At 40.5% G+C, this 16630-nt stretch overlaps 1 protein-coding gene across 5 annotated transcripts in view; it reads left to right on the top strand.

Annotated features, from left to right (window-relative positions):
• The window catches only part of GOLM1 (golgi membrane protein 1), a 39651-nt gene that overhangs the window by 1245 nt on the left and 21776 nt on the right, over positions 1 to 16630 (top strand). For 4 of the 5 annotated variants that reach the window (XM_067315779.1, XM_067315780.1, XM_067315778.1 and 1 more), the window contains 2 exons: positions 7875 to 8029; positions 10570 to 10749. In XM_067315779.1, coding sequence (XP_067171880.1) covers positions 7901 to 8029; positions 10570 to 10749 — 309 coding nt within the window. In that variant the 5' untranslated portion in view covers positions 7875 to 7900. The remainder of the gene's footprint in view (positions 1 to 7874; positions 8030 to 10569; positions 10750 to 16630) is intronic. The other variant, XM_067315782.1, reaches the window with a different exon arrangement.

Raw genomic sequence — 16630 nt, 5'->3', positions numbered from 1 at the left:
TGATCTTGGGATGAATCTTTCTAAGTGGCCCTTCATCTTGTGTTTTGACAGCACTTTGCTCAGGAAGAGGTGTTGGTAACAATGATTTTCTTTTTCCCTGAGGGGATGTTTGGGTGTTTTCCAGTAAGATAACACATAGAGTGTTACTGGGTGGAGAAACTGTAGCAGTTTTGTGATTTTTCTCGCTGAATATCTAAACCTACTCTACTCCTTTTCCTAACCTTGTTTTTTAAGATTGTGAGTGGGTACTTTTAATTGTGATGTGAACAAGATAATTCACATAGTATGGAGAAAATATCTAACACAAACTGTTTTCTTAAATTTATCTCTGACTACTCATTGAGATCCTTCTCATATGTAGTTTTTTGTTTAATTTTGTTTTCATACACAACTTTTTTCAGGTAGTAGTAGTGTTATCTACAAGTACAGCCAGAGAGCATGTTTCAAAACTCTTATATGTGGATAATTTAGAAGATTTTTTTTGTCAAACTACCTTTGATTATATAGTTTCTTTCATCAGAATAGACAGCTGCCTTCAATACCTGTAGGATTTTTTTGACTACAAACCTTTGGGGGTTTAAGTGTATTTAATATAATGTGTAAATTATTGTTTATATTCTTTAGAATTCATCAAATGTAGCATATTGTGGGTGATCAGTGAGTTTTGTTTATTAGCTTCTTGTGAAGTAGTCAGTTAGAAGAGGAAAGATATACTCCCTGATCTGGAAAATAATTAGTGGAGTAAGGTAACAATCACTCTCTCCCTCAACAGATATGCTTTTTCTGTATTTTCATACTTTTATGATCTGGTATTTATGTTTTAAGATACATTAGAACAGGAAGACCTAAGACTGGAATTGAGAAGTATCAAATGATGCTTTTTTTTTTTCCTGAGAATGATGAAAATGCAGTTGCTGAACCTGTTAGGCTGTAAATGCTACTCCTTCTTTTTCTGTTCCTTATAAAAAGAGTAACTTGATAATTCAAACAAATAGTGACTCAATGACATCCTGCGGCATCTGTGTTTAAATTTTCTTTGATTGGTTGCCAGTTTGAAACAAACCAGTTGTCCAAAGTACTGAACTTTGAAAAGTGGCCGTTGCTAGATGCTGTAGGAAAGTGTTTTATCTTTCAGCCTGCAGTTTGTGGATTCCTGTAAAAGATAACTAGGAGGGGAGAGCCTGTTACCAGCAGGCTTTAAATCTCCACTGGAAAAACATTTATTCAACCTCTTTTGACTTGTAAATTCAAGGGAAAAAGAAACTAAATAACTAAAAGAAAATCCCAGAAACACTCCTGCTCTAGAAGAAGACAGCAAATCTGAGTGCCACATTTTATGACAGCATATTAGACATATTCTCTGATCCCTATTGGTAGTCAGCGTACCCTTGAAATCATGAAGATTGTTACTGGCTGTAACTAGTTTGAGACAGCGTAATTATGAATGCTGATACTTGTCATTAACATCTAGCTGTGAAGGAAATGGGCAGTTACATTTGTTTTTCTGTGGTGATCGCTTTCATGTTAACTGGAGTGCTGTCGTGGATGGCTACGTGCTTTTCAGGAAAGACAGGCCAGGAAAGACAGACCAGGAAAGCGAGGTGGTGGAGTTGCTCTTCATGTGAGAGAGAAACTGGAATGTATTGAGCTGTGCCTAGGGGTGGATGAAGAGCGAGTCGAGAGCTTCTGGGTAAGAATTAAAGGGCAGGCTAGCATGGGTGACACTGTTGTGGGTGTTTACTACAGGCCACCTGATCAGGAAGAGGAAGTCGATGAGGCCTTCTACAGACAGCTGGAAGTAGCCTCACAATCCCAGGCCCTGGTTCTCATGGGTGACTTCAACCACCCCAATATCTGCTGGAAAGACAACACAGCTAGGCACAAACAGTCCTGGAGGTTCCTGCAGAGCATTGGTGACAACTTCTTGACACAGGTGGTGGAGGAGCCAACAAGGAGAGGTGTGCTGCTGGACCTCGTACTAACAAACAAAGAAGGACTGGTGGAAGGTGTGAAGGTCGGGGGCAGCCTTGGCTGCAGGGACCATGAGATGGCGGAGTTCAGGATCCTGTGAGGAGGCAGCAGGGCACCAAGTAGGATCGCAACCCTGGACTTCAGGAGAGCAAACTTTGGCCTCTTCAGGGACCTACTTGGAGGAATCCCATGGGTTAGGGCCCTAGGAGGAAGGGGAGTCCAAGAGAGCTGGTTAATATTCAAACTTAACCTCCTCCAGGCTCAAGAGCGGTGCATCCCTATGAGTAGGAAGTCAAGCAAAGGAGGCAGGAGACCTGCATGGATGAGCAAGGAGCTCTGGCAAAACTCAACCAGAAGAAGGAAGTCTACAGAAAGTGGAAAGGGGGACAGGCCACTTGGAAGGAATATAGGAACGTTGTCAGAGTATGCAGAGATGTGATGAGGAAGGCTAAGGCCCGTTTGGAATTAAATCTGGCAAGGGATGTCAAGGACAACAAGAAGGGATTCTTCAAATACATCAGTAGCAAGAGGAAGACTAGGGAAAACGTGGGCCCATTGGCTGGATGGGGTGGGTGCCCTGGTGACGAAGGATGCAGAGAAGGCAGAGTTACTGGATGCCTTCCTTGCTTCGGTCTTTACTGCTCAGGCCAGCCCTCGGGAACCCCAGACCCTGGAGGCAAGAGAGGAAGTCTGGAGAAAGGAAGACTTTCCCTTGGTGGAGGAGGAGTGGGTTAGAGATCATTTAAGCAAACTTGACACCCACAAATCCATGGGCCCTGATGGGATGCACCCATGAGTGCTGAGGGAGCTGGCGGATGTCATTGCTAGGCCACTCTCCATCATCTTGGAAAGGTCATGGAGAACAGGAGAGGTGCCTGAAGACTGGAAGAAAGCCAGTGTCACCCCAGTCTTCAAAAAGGGCAAGAAGGAGGACCCAGGGAACTACAGGCCAGTCAGCCTCACCTCCATCCCTGGAAAGGTGATAGAGCAGCTCATCCTGGAGGCCATCTCCAAGCATGTGGAGGACAAGAAGGTGATCAGGAGTAGTCAGCATGGCTTCACCAAGGGGAAATCATGCCTAACCAATCTGATAGCCTTCTATGATGGGATGACTGGCTGGGTAGATGAGGGGAGAGCAGTGGATGTTGTCTACCTTGACTTCAGCAAGGCTTTTGGCACTGTCTCCCATGACATCCTCATAGACAAGCTCAGGAAGTGTGGGTTAGATGAGTGGACAGTGAGGTGGCTTGAGAACTGGCTGAATGGCAGAGCTCAGAGGGTTGTGATCCACTGATGTGGAGAGTCTAGTTGGAGGCCTGTAGCTAGCGGTGTCCCCCAGGGGTCAGTACTGGGTCCAGTCTTGTTCAACTTCTTCATCAATGACCTGGATGAAGGGACAGAGTGCACCCTCAGCAAGTTTGCTGACGATACAAAACTCGGAGGAGTGGCCGATACACCAGAGGGCTGTGCTGCCAGTCAGAGAGACCTGGACAGGCTGGAGAGGTGGGCGGAGAGGAACCTCATGAAGTTCAACAAAGGCAAGTGCAGGGTCCTGCACCTAGGGAGGAATAACCCCATGCACCAGGACAGGTTGGGGGTTGACCTGCTGGAAAGCAGCTCTGCAGAGAAGGACCTGGGAGTGCTGGTGGACACCAAGTTAAGCATGAGGCAGCAATGTGCCCCTGTGGCCAAGAAGGCCAATGGTATCCTGGGGTGCATCAGGAAGAGTGTTGCCAGCAGGTCGAGGGAGGTGATTCTCCCCCTCTACTCAGCCCTGGTGAGGCCACATCTGGAGTACTGCGTCCAGTTCTGGGCTCCCCAGTACAAGAGGGATGTGGCACTACTGGAGCAAGTCCAGCGAAGGGCTACAAAGATGATTAGGGGCCTGGAGCATCTCTCTTATGAGGAAAGGCTGAGAGAGCTGGGCCTGTTTAGCCTGGAGAAGAGAAGACTGAGAGGAGATCTTATCAACGTGTACAAGTATCTGAAGGGAGGGTGTCGAGAGGATGGGACCAGACTCTTTTCAGTGGTGCCCAGCAACAGGACACGAGGCAACAGGCACAAACTGAAACACAGACACTTCCATCTGAACATGAGAAATCTATATATGAAACTAAAAATAAAATTCTATGTCTGACCCGTTTTATCACCTCTCTCCTTTTACCCCCAGTCCTCAGCTTTTTCTGGAAGAGTGATTGCACAAACATTTGCCATCTGTTTGACTTGGGTAAAAAAAAAAAAAAAAAAAAAAAACTTTTTTTTTTTTAATCAAGCTCAAGTTTCTACTACCTTTTAGTCTCATCTGGTCGTGTCTGGGTATAGCTTACGGGTGTGGGTATGCCACTGAAATGACAGCAACTGGTCTTGATGGACCAGAACACCTGATACAGAAATTTTTCTATTTTCATCTGATCTTTTTTCATCCATAATCCATTATATGATTTTTCTCAAAGTAGATAAACTGGCTCATTCAATAAGAAATTAGGATGTCAATTCTGCGAGTCTTCAATGTTTTTTCTGGATTGCCATGGTTGGGGGGAGGGCAGAAGTGTTACCCAGCAAGCCTTCGTTTTTTCTGAGTATTTTGTCTGTTCTGTTTGTTCCTGCTCACAGAGTCTCCTACAGATACACGGAGATGGACCTGCGAGCAGGGAGTCTCCACTTTCTGGTCGGAAGTTTGAAACACACAAAAATTTTGCCTTGTCTTTGCCTATAAAGTCTGAGTCTTGAGTCAGTGCATTAGTTGATCTTAACTGTAGTGGGAGATACCTGAAGCAGGCTTGTTGGTATCCAGTAGAGTACAGTAAAACAGGAACGGCTCAGACAGTGTGCTTAATCTTGGACATAACTTATAAAGATAGCAAAGCCGAAGACTGAAATCTGCTGCTCAGAAATCAGGCATTTTATGAGCTACCAAATATACATGTGATCCAGCATCTGTTTTTCACCTCTGTAGTCAACATTTGTGAAAGATGGATTCCTTCATGTTCAGTAAAATCACTTTCTTATCCATAAAATCAGAAACATATTTTTTTTGCAACTTAAATAACTGTGCCAAACCAGTTTTCCTGGAAAACTGGCTGTACAAATACATTTCCATATAAATGTATTTATTAAGCTAATGTGCTTATCTTTGTAACAGCATGTGTGTGTATGTGCATTTGTTTGTGATAGAAAATTAAACAGAATTTTCTTTTGTTTGTTTTTTACTGGTGAGGAAGGAGATATAAATATTGCAATTGAGGTAATCTTTTGGGTCTGCACTATTTAGATTAGATGGGAGATTTTTTTGTGTTTCAGCTTCATATTCCTTCTCTTTCTTCCTCCTTTTACTTTTCCTTCTGTTAAGTATAAAAACATATTTCTAACTGACATAAATTATTTAAGGACAAAATCTGGATTTTCTAGGGGTGAAAATGTATAGAAGAAAACATTTTTTAGTGAGATCAATGCTTGCTTATTTATAACTAAAAGCAGCAGAAGAGTCACTTAGGCTACTCAGTTTGTGCACTGGAAATGTTTTTCAGCATTCCTTAAATATTGTTTCAAGCCTGTGCTTTAAGGCTGGTAGTAGATTAATCATTCTTGTTTTGCACAGTATTGTTACCTCTGAGTCTTTTCAAACTGGATAGGTAGTCCAATATATTTGTCCAGTATTGCTAATAAAATGGCTTGCTTCCTCTACTTCTAACTGCCAGGAGAAAAATATCAATTGTTTCATTTAAATAAAGCTCGGAGTGATGCAATGCATCTTTCAGTATTATATTTAGTAATTTTACAATGTTTTCAAGTGTACCAACTAGTATTTTTACAAGGACGAACAGGATATAAATTACTTTTTTGAAGAAAAAAAAATATTGAAATCTCTCATGAAATGCAGTATTTTATTCTGGTAAGCGCAAAGAAATGGATTATCTTGTTCTTAGCGGATGTGGGAATGCTATTCATCCCCTTTTTCTACCTCTCATTTTTGTCGCTTTGGAGATCTGTGGTTCGTGGTTTTCAGGGAATCTGTGTAAGATGAGGAGGTGGTGTAGTTCTCTGGGAGCTCCTCTTGAGATGGGACAGCAGGAAAGCAGTCTGTGCAAAGGATGTGTACGTTTCCGTACTTCTTATGCTTGTATATTGGCAATTTGTACATCATTGTGTATTATTTTTAAATCTAGTTGGTCTTGTTTTTGTGCTTTACAAGAGAAATATGTCCCCCCACCCCTTTTGCTTGATGCATTGCAGTTACCTCTGCGGCCCTATGGCTGTCCACAGGGACTGTGCGCTATGTGTCTGAATTTTGCTGGAGTGAGAAGCCGAGGCTTTGGGTGTTGAGCCTGTACACCTACACACGTGTGTGTGTGTGTGTGTGTGCATGTGTGTGCTCATGGTGTATGCACACGAAGTCATGGACTTGCAACCCAGCCAGCTGCTGCAGAAGCTGCAGCCTGAATAAGGAGGCAGCATTTTTAGTAGGCCACGTTTTACTTTTTGGCTCAGTGTATGCCCCATCCCCAACTGTGAATAAGTGCATGTAACCATTTCAAATGAACAAACAGATTTGAAATATTTACTGGTCTGTCAGTGTGTGCACACCCTGCTGAGGAAAGAGGAGGAACAGTTGTAACTCAGTTTGAATCCAACGAGGGGGTGTTTCAGAGGAGGCTTTGCTCTGGATGCATGTGCATATTAAATGTAGTTGAGCTATTGAAGCATTGAGTACTGGGCTTGTAGTAAAACCAACATCTCTGTTGCTTGCTAGCTGCCAACATTTTCTTCTCCTCCTGCAATATGTGCTCCTGTAAACCTTTTGAGAGTTGCTACCATTATTAATTTTTAAATACATTACAAGCTGTGAATTGCATCCATAGGGAAAAAGAAGTTAATTTATTAAGAGCATGCACCTTGTGAGACTGTGCAATGTATTAATAGTAAATCCACCTATTTCATATTGAGTTAGTGTCTTGCAATGCATCAGTGTTTGCTATTTGATTTTCTGCGCTATTATTTCTGGCTTTTGTCTGCAGCAGTGCAAAAAGTAAAAAAAGTTGATCTCTACTTGCGAGAAAGCAATTTGTATTACAAATTGTGCTGAAGGCTCCCAGTGGAGTTTGAGGATTTGTTGAGCTAGGTGCTAATACATTCATTAAGACCAGATTTTCTCTTCTGACAGAACAGATTCAGCCTGTTTCAGACAGAATTGCAATTGCCCGTTGACCCCACTTTTTTCTTAAAATGTGCTGCTCCACAGAAACAACCCAAGGCTCAAAAGCAAGCAGTACCTGCTGATTTGTCAAAGCAAGGTTATTTAACTTCTGTTAGAAGCAGAAGAAAGCTAGTAAAATTTCCCTTTGAAAACAATAGAAGTATTTATTTAATTTTTTTCTTTAAGATTATTATTGAAGTTAGTTCATTCAATCTGATTTTTTTTTTTCAAGTTTGGATCCAAAAAGTTAAAATAGTATTTTTCAGGGTAAAAAAATGAAACCACCCAAGCTTGGAAAGCAGAGTGGAAATTACTCCTGAAACTGAGAGACTGAATTTGATTACTGACTAGAATGAGATAACAAGGAGTTAATTTTCTATATGTAGACCAGTATTGTCTAATTAACTTGCTGGATGGAATACATGATAGGAAAATGGCTTATTTGTTCTCTTTACTGCTGGTTTTATTATATTGTAAAAAGTTTGCAAGCCTTCTCACTCATAGCCCATGTGAAGCTTTTATGTGGAAGTAATAGTATGATATGGCCTTTTTTCATCCTTCAGATGGAAATATCCTGACAGAATGCTCTCCTTGCTAGGTGCAGTCCTTTGAACTGAGGGCTGTTGTGGAATTATAGTAGAAGTTTGATTGTATGCGTAAAGTAGTCGTAGCAAAGGATGTAGTGTAACATATATTTTTTAATTTGCAGGTTTCCACACTGTTGTTTTTTTTGAAATGATAGGGCTAGGAAACAGCTGCCGAGGGATGAAGTCTCCACCTCTTCTTGTAGCTGCGCTCCTGGCATGTATCATCGTTTTGGGCTTCAATTACTGGATTGCAAGTTCTCGCAGCATGGATTTGCAGGTAATGTTCCTATTGCTCTGCATGTGGTTTTGTACTTGTGTGGTTAATAAACATGGCCCACAGCAGGACGTCTGCTTCCCCCTGCATGTGGTGAGCTGGAAACTTTGGTGTGTCGCAGGAACGTTCACAATTTTTACAGTTGTTGCTTTTCAGTAGAGAGAGAAGGAGCAATGCCTGTTTATAAGGGGTGTGGGGGACCCAAAAGACCTGTGTGTGTGGTGCTTACTCTTCATGCAAGGCATTCAACTGTTTTACGCTATTTCAGTTTACTCTCAGTTTCAGTTTACAGACATGGCAGATGCTGTCCTGTTGTTTTTCTTGTTTTTCCCCACAGTATGTTGCAAATCAGCACTTAATTTTGAATCTGAATGGGCCTCTACCTATCTGTTCATATCCCTACATTATTTTCTTATATGACCCATTCTTGCTCAGTATAGAGTAAGATCAACTTCTTTCAATATATGCTGGGCAGATAAGGATGCGAGGCAGCTTCTCCATGCACTCACTCCTTCCCACCAAGTACAAGGAAATCAGTTGATTCAGAGAGTATCTAACAATCTGAAATTGTATTTCTTAGGAACCTTTCCTAAGGAAAGCAAACAAAACTCATGTGGGATAATTACTCTCTATGGTATTTTGTAATGGTAACTGTATTTTCTGTGCTCTTGAGATTGGGTTTGTAATCCTTACAGGACCGTGCATTCTGCAGTTGAATACTACATGAATAAAGTTTGTGGTTTGTGATTATGTGTGCAGGGTGGTTCTTTTTTAAAATAAAACTGAAAACCTGGCAATTAAACATGGCTGATGAGAGTTTTTTGTATGGAATTAATATTCTCTCATAATTGAACTGGATTTTAGAACTGATTTGACAGCTGTAGAAATCAAACTCCTGTTAAATCTAAGAGTTGGCACTGTTCAAGCAGTCTACATGTCTTTGCACATGCAGTTAAGGGTATGTCTTAGGTTTCCCTTGGTGGGAGGGGTATGATACCATCATTCTGGGGCTTAGCTCAACTCCTATTTTTCCTTCAGTCGCTGGCCTCAGGATAGTGGCTACCAGCTGTTAGTAGCTGTGTCAAGACCACTGAAGCTTTTCTGTGCAAGCATATTTGCAGCTGATAGTGAGGAAAAAAATCATTAGCATACCAACTTATTCTTGATCTCAGTAACCTAGAGGAATAAAGTTCCATTTGCTGTTATTGATTAATGGTATTATGTTGTACAGTTCCCCCAAAGTAAGCTTGAAAATGCTTTCACTTCTGTGAAATCATGCACTCTGAATAAAAGCACAGCCCAAGATACAAGTGGAGCTTCTGGAGCAGTATTAATGCATTTATTTGTTGGCAGGACTTTGCTACTGTAATGACTAAAATGGAGTAAGTGCTCTTCTGTGCTCTTTCAGCTCAACTGCAAACATTTTTCCTTCCCCTCCCCTCATCCATTTTTTTTTTTACTCTCTGTGGCAATGCTATGGAGTAGACAGGCAGTAATATGCAGCATACTATGCTATAACAAAAGTTCATCCATTTTCTCGGAGTCTTGGCAGATGCCACAGGTTTTTATTATATCCAGTTTTTAATCTATCAGGAACCCCCTTGTTTTCCTACCTGGGTAAATTCTGGTGAGATTTTTTTCCCCCTAGTTATCTTTGTTACTAATAATTTGGGGTTAAGAGAAAGACATTGACGGCCCTTGGGCAGCAAGGAAGAGAACAGTGTCCTGCAAAAATTAAATTGATACTTCAAAAGAAAAAAAAGAAGAGCCTTGACCACATCTGACTTGATACCTTTATGTTATATGTGTCTGTATTTGTGTGTGCATCTGTGAGACAGTGTTGAATTTTCTTTTGTCACCGCTCTTTGAGCAATCAAGAGGAGGGAGGCTTTCTCACTTAAAATGAGTTCTTCACAGGTGTATCTTTGTGTAACAGGTATGTGCAGTTAGTTGTTTGCATAAAAGTTGGACAGAGTTGTCCTTCTTGAGCTCCTTCCCGGATCTTAAAGGAAAACTTACTGATTATTTGAAAGATGAGTTTTCTTTCTGAGTTAGCTTAGGATCAACACTGGAAGTGCAGTGATATCAGAACTGTTTGGATGAGATTTAGACATGTTTTAACTTTGCACTGCTTTTTGGGAAAACAGAGGGTTTTTTTGTTTTTGTTTTGTTTTGTTTTTTTAAGCTGAACTATTAAGGCTGCTTTGCATTACTCCTGAAATCTTTAACTGAAATTTTGATGGTCCATACAGTATATGAACTATTGGTTATTTGTCTAAGACTGTTTTGTGTGTGTGTGTAAGTGACTGGCAGATATAACTAGTTGGGGAGAATATTTTGATGAGATTAGCATTGTTAGTCTGTTGTTTTCCCTCAAGTGAGGTGGTTCCTAAAGCGCGTTGGAGAAGTGTCAGCAAGAAGAAAGATGGATTCACCCTTTATCTATTTCAGTTCTCTCTGCAAAGTTTGAATACATTCTTCTTTTAAACAGTCCCTTACAAAAAGCATTTCTACTTGTTTTTTGCTGATTTGTTTTCTCTCAGAATCGGATCATGGAACTGGAAGGCCGAGTCCGCAGAGCAGCAGTGGAGAGAGGCGCAGTTGAGCTGAAGAAGAATGAATTCCAAGGAGAGCTGGAGAAGCAGCGAGAGCAGATTGATAAAATCCAGTCCTTGCACAGTTTTCAGATGGAAAATGCCAACAGACTACATCAGGAAGAGAAGGTAGGTCTCTTCTAGCTGCTGTTTACCCTGAGACTGCAGTTTATCACAACATTCTCTGCGCTAGAATAAGTTTACTTAAATGTTCCAGCTAGTGGGTTTGCAGTGGATTTTTGTGTTGTGAAATGTATAATATGTGTACTATTGCATAATATTTAGTAAATGGAAACTGACTGCATATTGTAGCTCTCAGAGTGGTAAAAGACTTGTTTAGTGGTCTGTAATGGAGAAGTTTATTTGAAAAATGAGGGACGAGGGAAAGAAATGAAAGCATACAGAATAAGCCAAAATCTAGATTTTTGATTCCACTTCATCAGATTTTAAATGTGCAATATTAAAAGCTGCAAGTGACAGCGCTCCTGAAAAATACCTTTACCCCTGCTGTAAATCACTGGTACATCACATGGTGTAATCACCTTGGGTTGGCCTCTGGCTTTCTTTCCTGTCTGCTAATGGTTTAAAACTTAAGGAAAGAAGAAGCTGCACCCACAGGTGTATCTGTATTCCCTTCCTAAGCAAGCATAAATGATCGTCTGTTTCCAAATATATTGCAAACTGTGTGGCCTTCTGCTGACAAAACCAGTAGTGTTTGGAGACATCCAAGTAAGTGGTAAGAGGTTTACCATTAGGTGATGGCTTGCTGCTCAAAATATGTGGTGTATATGCATCTTCTGTATTAAAACTCTTGTAAATGAAACATCACCAGATGAATATTTGGAAGTCGTGGAGAAGGAAAAGCTCAATAAAAATCAAGGTGGAAGTGTTTGACTAATATGCACATTAGTGGCATATATCTTTAATTTATTTTAAAATCATTTTCATCTGAGCTCTTCAAAGAAGTAGTAAACCAATTCTTTTTACCTATTTTGGGACAGACACATTTCTTTGATAATTTCTCTCTCCTCTTTGAATTCAATCTTTGGGTATGCTTTAAAAAAAAAGTGAGGTGTGTTTTATTTGTTTATTTAGTTATTTTTAACTGTATGTACTTAATAAAAAGATACCCCTGGATATTCAGACAGGGTTCTACCAAGTAATTGGGATTGTCCCTTCAGCCTCCTAGTTGTGAGTGATGCTACTGAGTGCTGCAGAAGTTGTTTACCTTTACCATCCTTTGTGAAACTAACCCTGTTTGTCTCTTGGAATTTAATTTGTGGCTCCCTAGTCCTTCGAGAAACCCTTTGTTTTGTTTTGGCATCTTTTGCTTTCCATTTCCATCCTGCAAGTAACAGAGCACATTAATGAATCAAAAAATATTTTAAAAAAGAGAAAGACAAAGTGGAACTGAATATTTACTTAATTTACTTTATAATATATATATATATTTTTAACAAGAGAAATGCATTTTATGGTTCCTTCTCAGTAGCGGATTTTCCTCTGCTATACTTCCTTCTTCTGTATAGAGCAATTATTACATATCACCTGAGGTGCTGGTAGAAGAGGTTATAGAGCAGATTAGCAAAATGCACAAGCGCCAGGAGCTGGTCGTAAGAACTCGCCCAGGAGTTCTAAAGAAATTGCATGGAGGTGTTTCAGCAACCTGTGGTGTGTAACCTTTTTGCTTCAGACTGTGGTATCAGCCAAATGAAAGGTGGCTTGTGCCAGTGATGTGTGTGGTTTGTTTGTTTTGTTCTGTGTTTTTTTTTTTGAGGACGTGTGGGAGCTGTCATCCAGTAAGCCTGACACTAGGAAAATGTGATAAACTGGGAAGAGTCAAAGCAGCTCCTGTAAAAGGAAATCCTGTTCTTGAAGTCTGAGGGAGTTTCCTTTTAGAAGAGTCAATGATGAGGATAAGGGAGACTAATGAGCATACTCACACTTGGAATTGTAAAAGGCCACACACAAAAGGTCCTTGGGGAAATCACATAACTGTGTGACAAGAGTTGGTGTTATCACAGGGACAAATAAGCAGGCAGAAGTTACGGAACAGCTTAGAAATAAAGTGGGTTAGTTTTTGTTCTGTGGGGAGGATGCCAGTGGAGTTTTGGAGAGATGGAAATGGCATGTGGAGAAGGACGAGAAGGATAACCAAAGCAATGGAGTAGTCTCTGTGCAGGAATCTACTACCTGGGTTGCCGACCTTTGGCCTGGACAAGAAACAGCTGAGGGAGAGCTGTGGCAGAAATTCCTGCAATCCTGAATGGTGTGGTGAGAAGACCAGGAGAAAGGAAGGGAGAGAGGTGTTAGAAGAGACGAGGAACAGCAGTTCTCCATTTGCTAGTAGACATCAAATGAAAGAAATCAGCAAGTAGTAGTTCAGAAAAAACGACAGAAATGCTCTTCGTGCATTGCGTAGTAAAGCTGCAAGCTTGTAATGTCCATAATGCCTGGTTGCAGCAGGTCTGTGCAGGTTAAAAAGCACTTGGGTAGACTCAGACAAACACCTGCTGCCCTTGCCCCACAAATATGAAGATGTGGTTTCTGGCTCCAGAAGTTCCTGAGCCAGAAGTTGCTGGTGTTAGAAGACTGGTGGTGAATTACTCCTTTGTGGCTGCCTTGCTGTTCATTTGGCATCCAGCATTAGAGACGGTGCTAGGCAAGGTGGGTTTGGGGGCTGATCTGGGACAGCTGTTGCTACCTTGTCAGTGCTTTGTCTGCCCTCCCCCTAAAATGCAGGTGTTTGAGAATGGTATAATCTATGAAGTTTGCTGTTGAGACCCAGGGGCTAATACTCTAGGAAACATTAGATGAACAGTGATATAATAGGCTTCCTTATTTCCTTTCAGCTGCTTTCTGTGGTTGGAAAAGAGCACACCTTAGGAGACTGAAGTAGTAGGAGGAATGTGTGTGTGTCTGTGCGCTGCTTCATGGCAAATTTAAAATTCACTCTTTTGGCTACAGGTCAGCAAATACCCCACATAGATGTTTATCTTCCAACTCTGCAATTTGAGAGTAAGGAGAGTTGTTTTTATGAGGACCAGTGTATTTTAGAGACCTCGTCAAAAGATACCATTGACCAAGTTGGCCTGGATTCATCCACTCTAAAATAGGAATGCTCCTGACATGGGGAGGATGAAAAAAAAAAAAAAAAGCTTAGTTTTGTTAACTAAGGACCTGTATATGAAGAAGCTCTGCATTGTCAGTGGTTATTTGACAATTGGATGCAGAATATATGAAAAGACTGTCTATGAGCCTTTTCATGTGTGTGTGTATGTATCTATGTATAAGTATATATACATGTATGTATTCTTGTTTTTTTGCTCCGTAGATTCCAGTGGAATCTCAGATTCCTGAGAGGCAAGTGCTGAAAGTCACGCTTTCTGGTTACAGGAAACTGAGCCCTTAGACTGAACTGTTAATCCCTGCGGGGGAAATAACAGCAAATACTTACCTAGTCCAGAAGTCATGAATGAAAATCCAAACCCTGGGTCTTTTGACTGTCTTTCCAAGTAGTAGAACTATTTCAGTATAACTAGACAGATCTTTGAATGATAGAAGGGATTTTGTTTAATTTTTATTGTTATTGTTCTCAACAAAGAAAAACAAAAATGTATTCCACTGATATGTTGGAGTGAATGGTCTGTCCCTGAAAAACTCTTTTTCAGGGAGAAATGCTGGTGATAGAGGAATCTATAAGGAAACAAACCATAACAATCTAGGGGACTCCTTACCAAAAGTAACTCTCAAGTAACATTCAAGACCTATCTTAATTACAGTTCTTCACTGTTTGCTGTATTTTACTACTCATCTGCTCACAAATTGCAGAATAATTATGCCACTGATTTTGTTTAATACCAAAGTAATACACTAATAAAATACTCTACAGGTTAAAGTCAGTCTCAGTGGCAATGTGACAACCATCCTGAATTAATGTCTTCATTTCTGGTAAAATTGTCTCCGTGCCACTGTAAGAACAAGGGCAGCGGGGGTGGGAGATAGATGGAGCCTGAAATACCCCATGGGCTCTCCATTCATTCAGGCGATGTAGTCCTGAGAAACTACTGTCATAATTATTCTCTTAGATCTGGAAATGTATAAAACACGTTGATCACCAGTCTGTTTTTAAAAATCTGTTTGAATTTTTGAGGATTAATGTAGGTTTAGCAAATGGCTTCTGGAAATCCATACAGAAACAGGTTGAGGGGATCAAGAGAACTTACATGAACTCTCAGTAACAACAGATAAGGAATCAGAAGTGCAAAAGGTATGTTTCTAATCTGTGAACAATTTTCTGAAGGAGAACAAGATCCTTTCTGGTTGTTATTCAGGACCAATAGCTTCTGGGATATACACAGCTGCCATGGCAGCCTTTTTGAAGACTAACTGGAGAACAGTACATGTAATCTGTCTGTCTTATTTTTTTTTTTTACTGTTAGAACATGCTTTTGCAATTTGTCATTTTCTTTGGCTTTATGTAATTCTTCCACAGCCCAGATCTTGTTTTACTGAGGAGGGGCACCAGGCTTTGTATGTTATATGTGAAATATGTCATGCCCTGTTGCTCACTGTCTTTTAACAATGGCCACAGCTATTCTCAAATTCCCCTCTCGGGGAAAACCTCAATTCCCAACACGGCCTTCTGAGACAAAATACCTGTCAGTATGCTGAGAGTCAGCTCTGCTCGACAGAAATGACAGTGGGTAGGGGGAAGAGAGAAAAAAACCTTCAGTGAAAAGGAAGAGGGGTACCTATGGGTGTTTTGGTTTTGCTTGCAAACCAATATTGCATCTTCTGGTTGGTTTTGGAAGGACTTTAAGGAAAAACAGGTCCATTCCCCCCACCCTCCCCCAACTGCTCTACTTGCCATAATATGATGTTTCTAAATTAGCAAGAGAAATAAGTCCATTTACTCGTAACTGGTACAGTAGAGGTCTAGAAGACTTCCTGTGTTTTAAAATGTATTTTTATGTGATGGAGGAAGAAATGGCTAATCCAGAACTAGGTAAACTGTAGGGACCTTGAGATTGGAGATTCAGAGTATGTGTAGTTTAAGAGCTAACTATTGAAACATTCCTATCTCTCTTCATAGCCAAATGAATTTACAAAAAAGAAAGCAGAAAGTACATTATGTATCTGTGCATGGTTTATAGTTAGGATCTTCCTATCATACAATTCTATTTTGTTTACATTGCCAGATGTTTGGGTTTTAATGAAATACGTTGATGGTCTTAAAAACCCTGTAGCCCCAAAGGGCGTATTCGCTCTCACCCACTCCCTGTTGCCCCGCAGCTCTGAGTCGTTTCTGTGTCGTGCCTGGCTCTTCTGTCAACTTCCTGGCTCTTCTGCTGAGAGCGTGAGAAACTGTGAGTTAACTTTACAGTTTTGGTAGCTTCTGCAGTGTAAGAACTGAACTGCACTGTGTCACCATACAGGTACTCTTAATCACAAAATAGGGAGTCTATATTGCTTTTAGCTGAAGATGTAATAGAAGATTGAGCCCAAAATCTTTACCACGGTCAGTATTTGGGAACAGAGCTATTCTTTTTCTTTTCCTTTATTGAGAAGAACAGTTCATAATTTATAAATGGAAATCAGTTCGGTGGAAAATAGAAGGTTTTAAATAAACAACCTCTGCTCTATTTTGAGTTTGAAATTTGCTTTAGATGTGCTTCACTTGGGGCTTTCATACGGAAGCCTAAATGAATATGCAGCACAGAGACCAACCTAAAAAGGAAATGTTTTCTTAGGGATTTTTTTTTCCACCAAGTAATATTTAGTTAACCATTAATCTCATGTCCTAGAATGAAAAAGCTTTTGTGGCTAGTATGAATGGTTTCTTTCCTCTTGAAAATTATTTTAAAATGGTGAGAAAGAAAAGTACAAAGACACAAAAGAATTGAAGATGCAGGTTGCCAAGAAAGTGGTGGGGGAGGTGTGTTTGTATGAACAGAGAAAGGATAGGAATTTCCAGATAAAATTAAAAAATGAACAACAGATAACAAAA

The sequence above is a fragment of the Apteryx mantelli genome, chromosome Z (assembly GCF_036417845.1).
Source record: "Apteryx mantelli isolate bAptMan1 chromosome Z, bAptMan1.hap1, whole genome shotgun sequence".
Classification (NCBI taxonomy): Eukaryota; Metazoa; Chordata; class Aves; order Apterygiformes; family Apterygidae; genus Apteryx; species Apteryx mantelli.
Note: the sequence above shows the minus strand (reverse complement) of the source record. Positions and strands in the feature narration are given on the sequence as shown.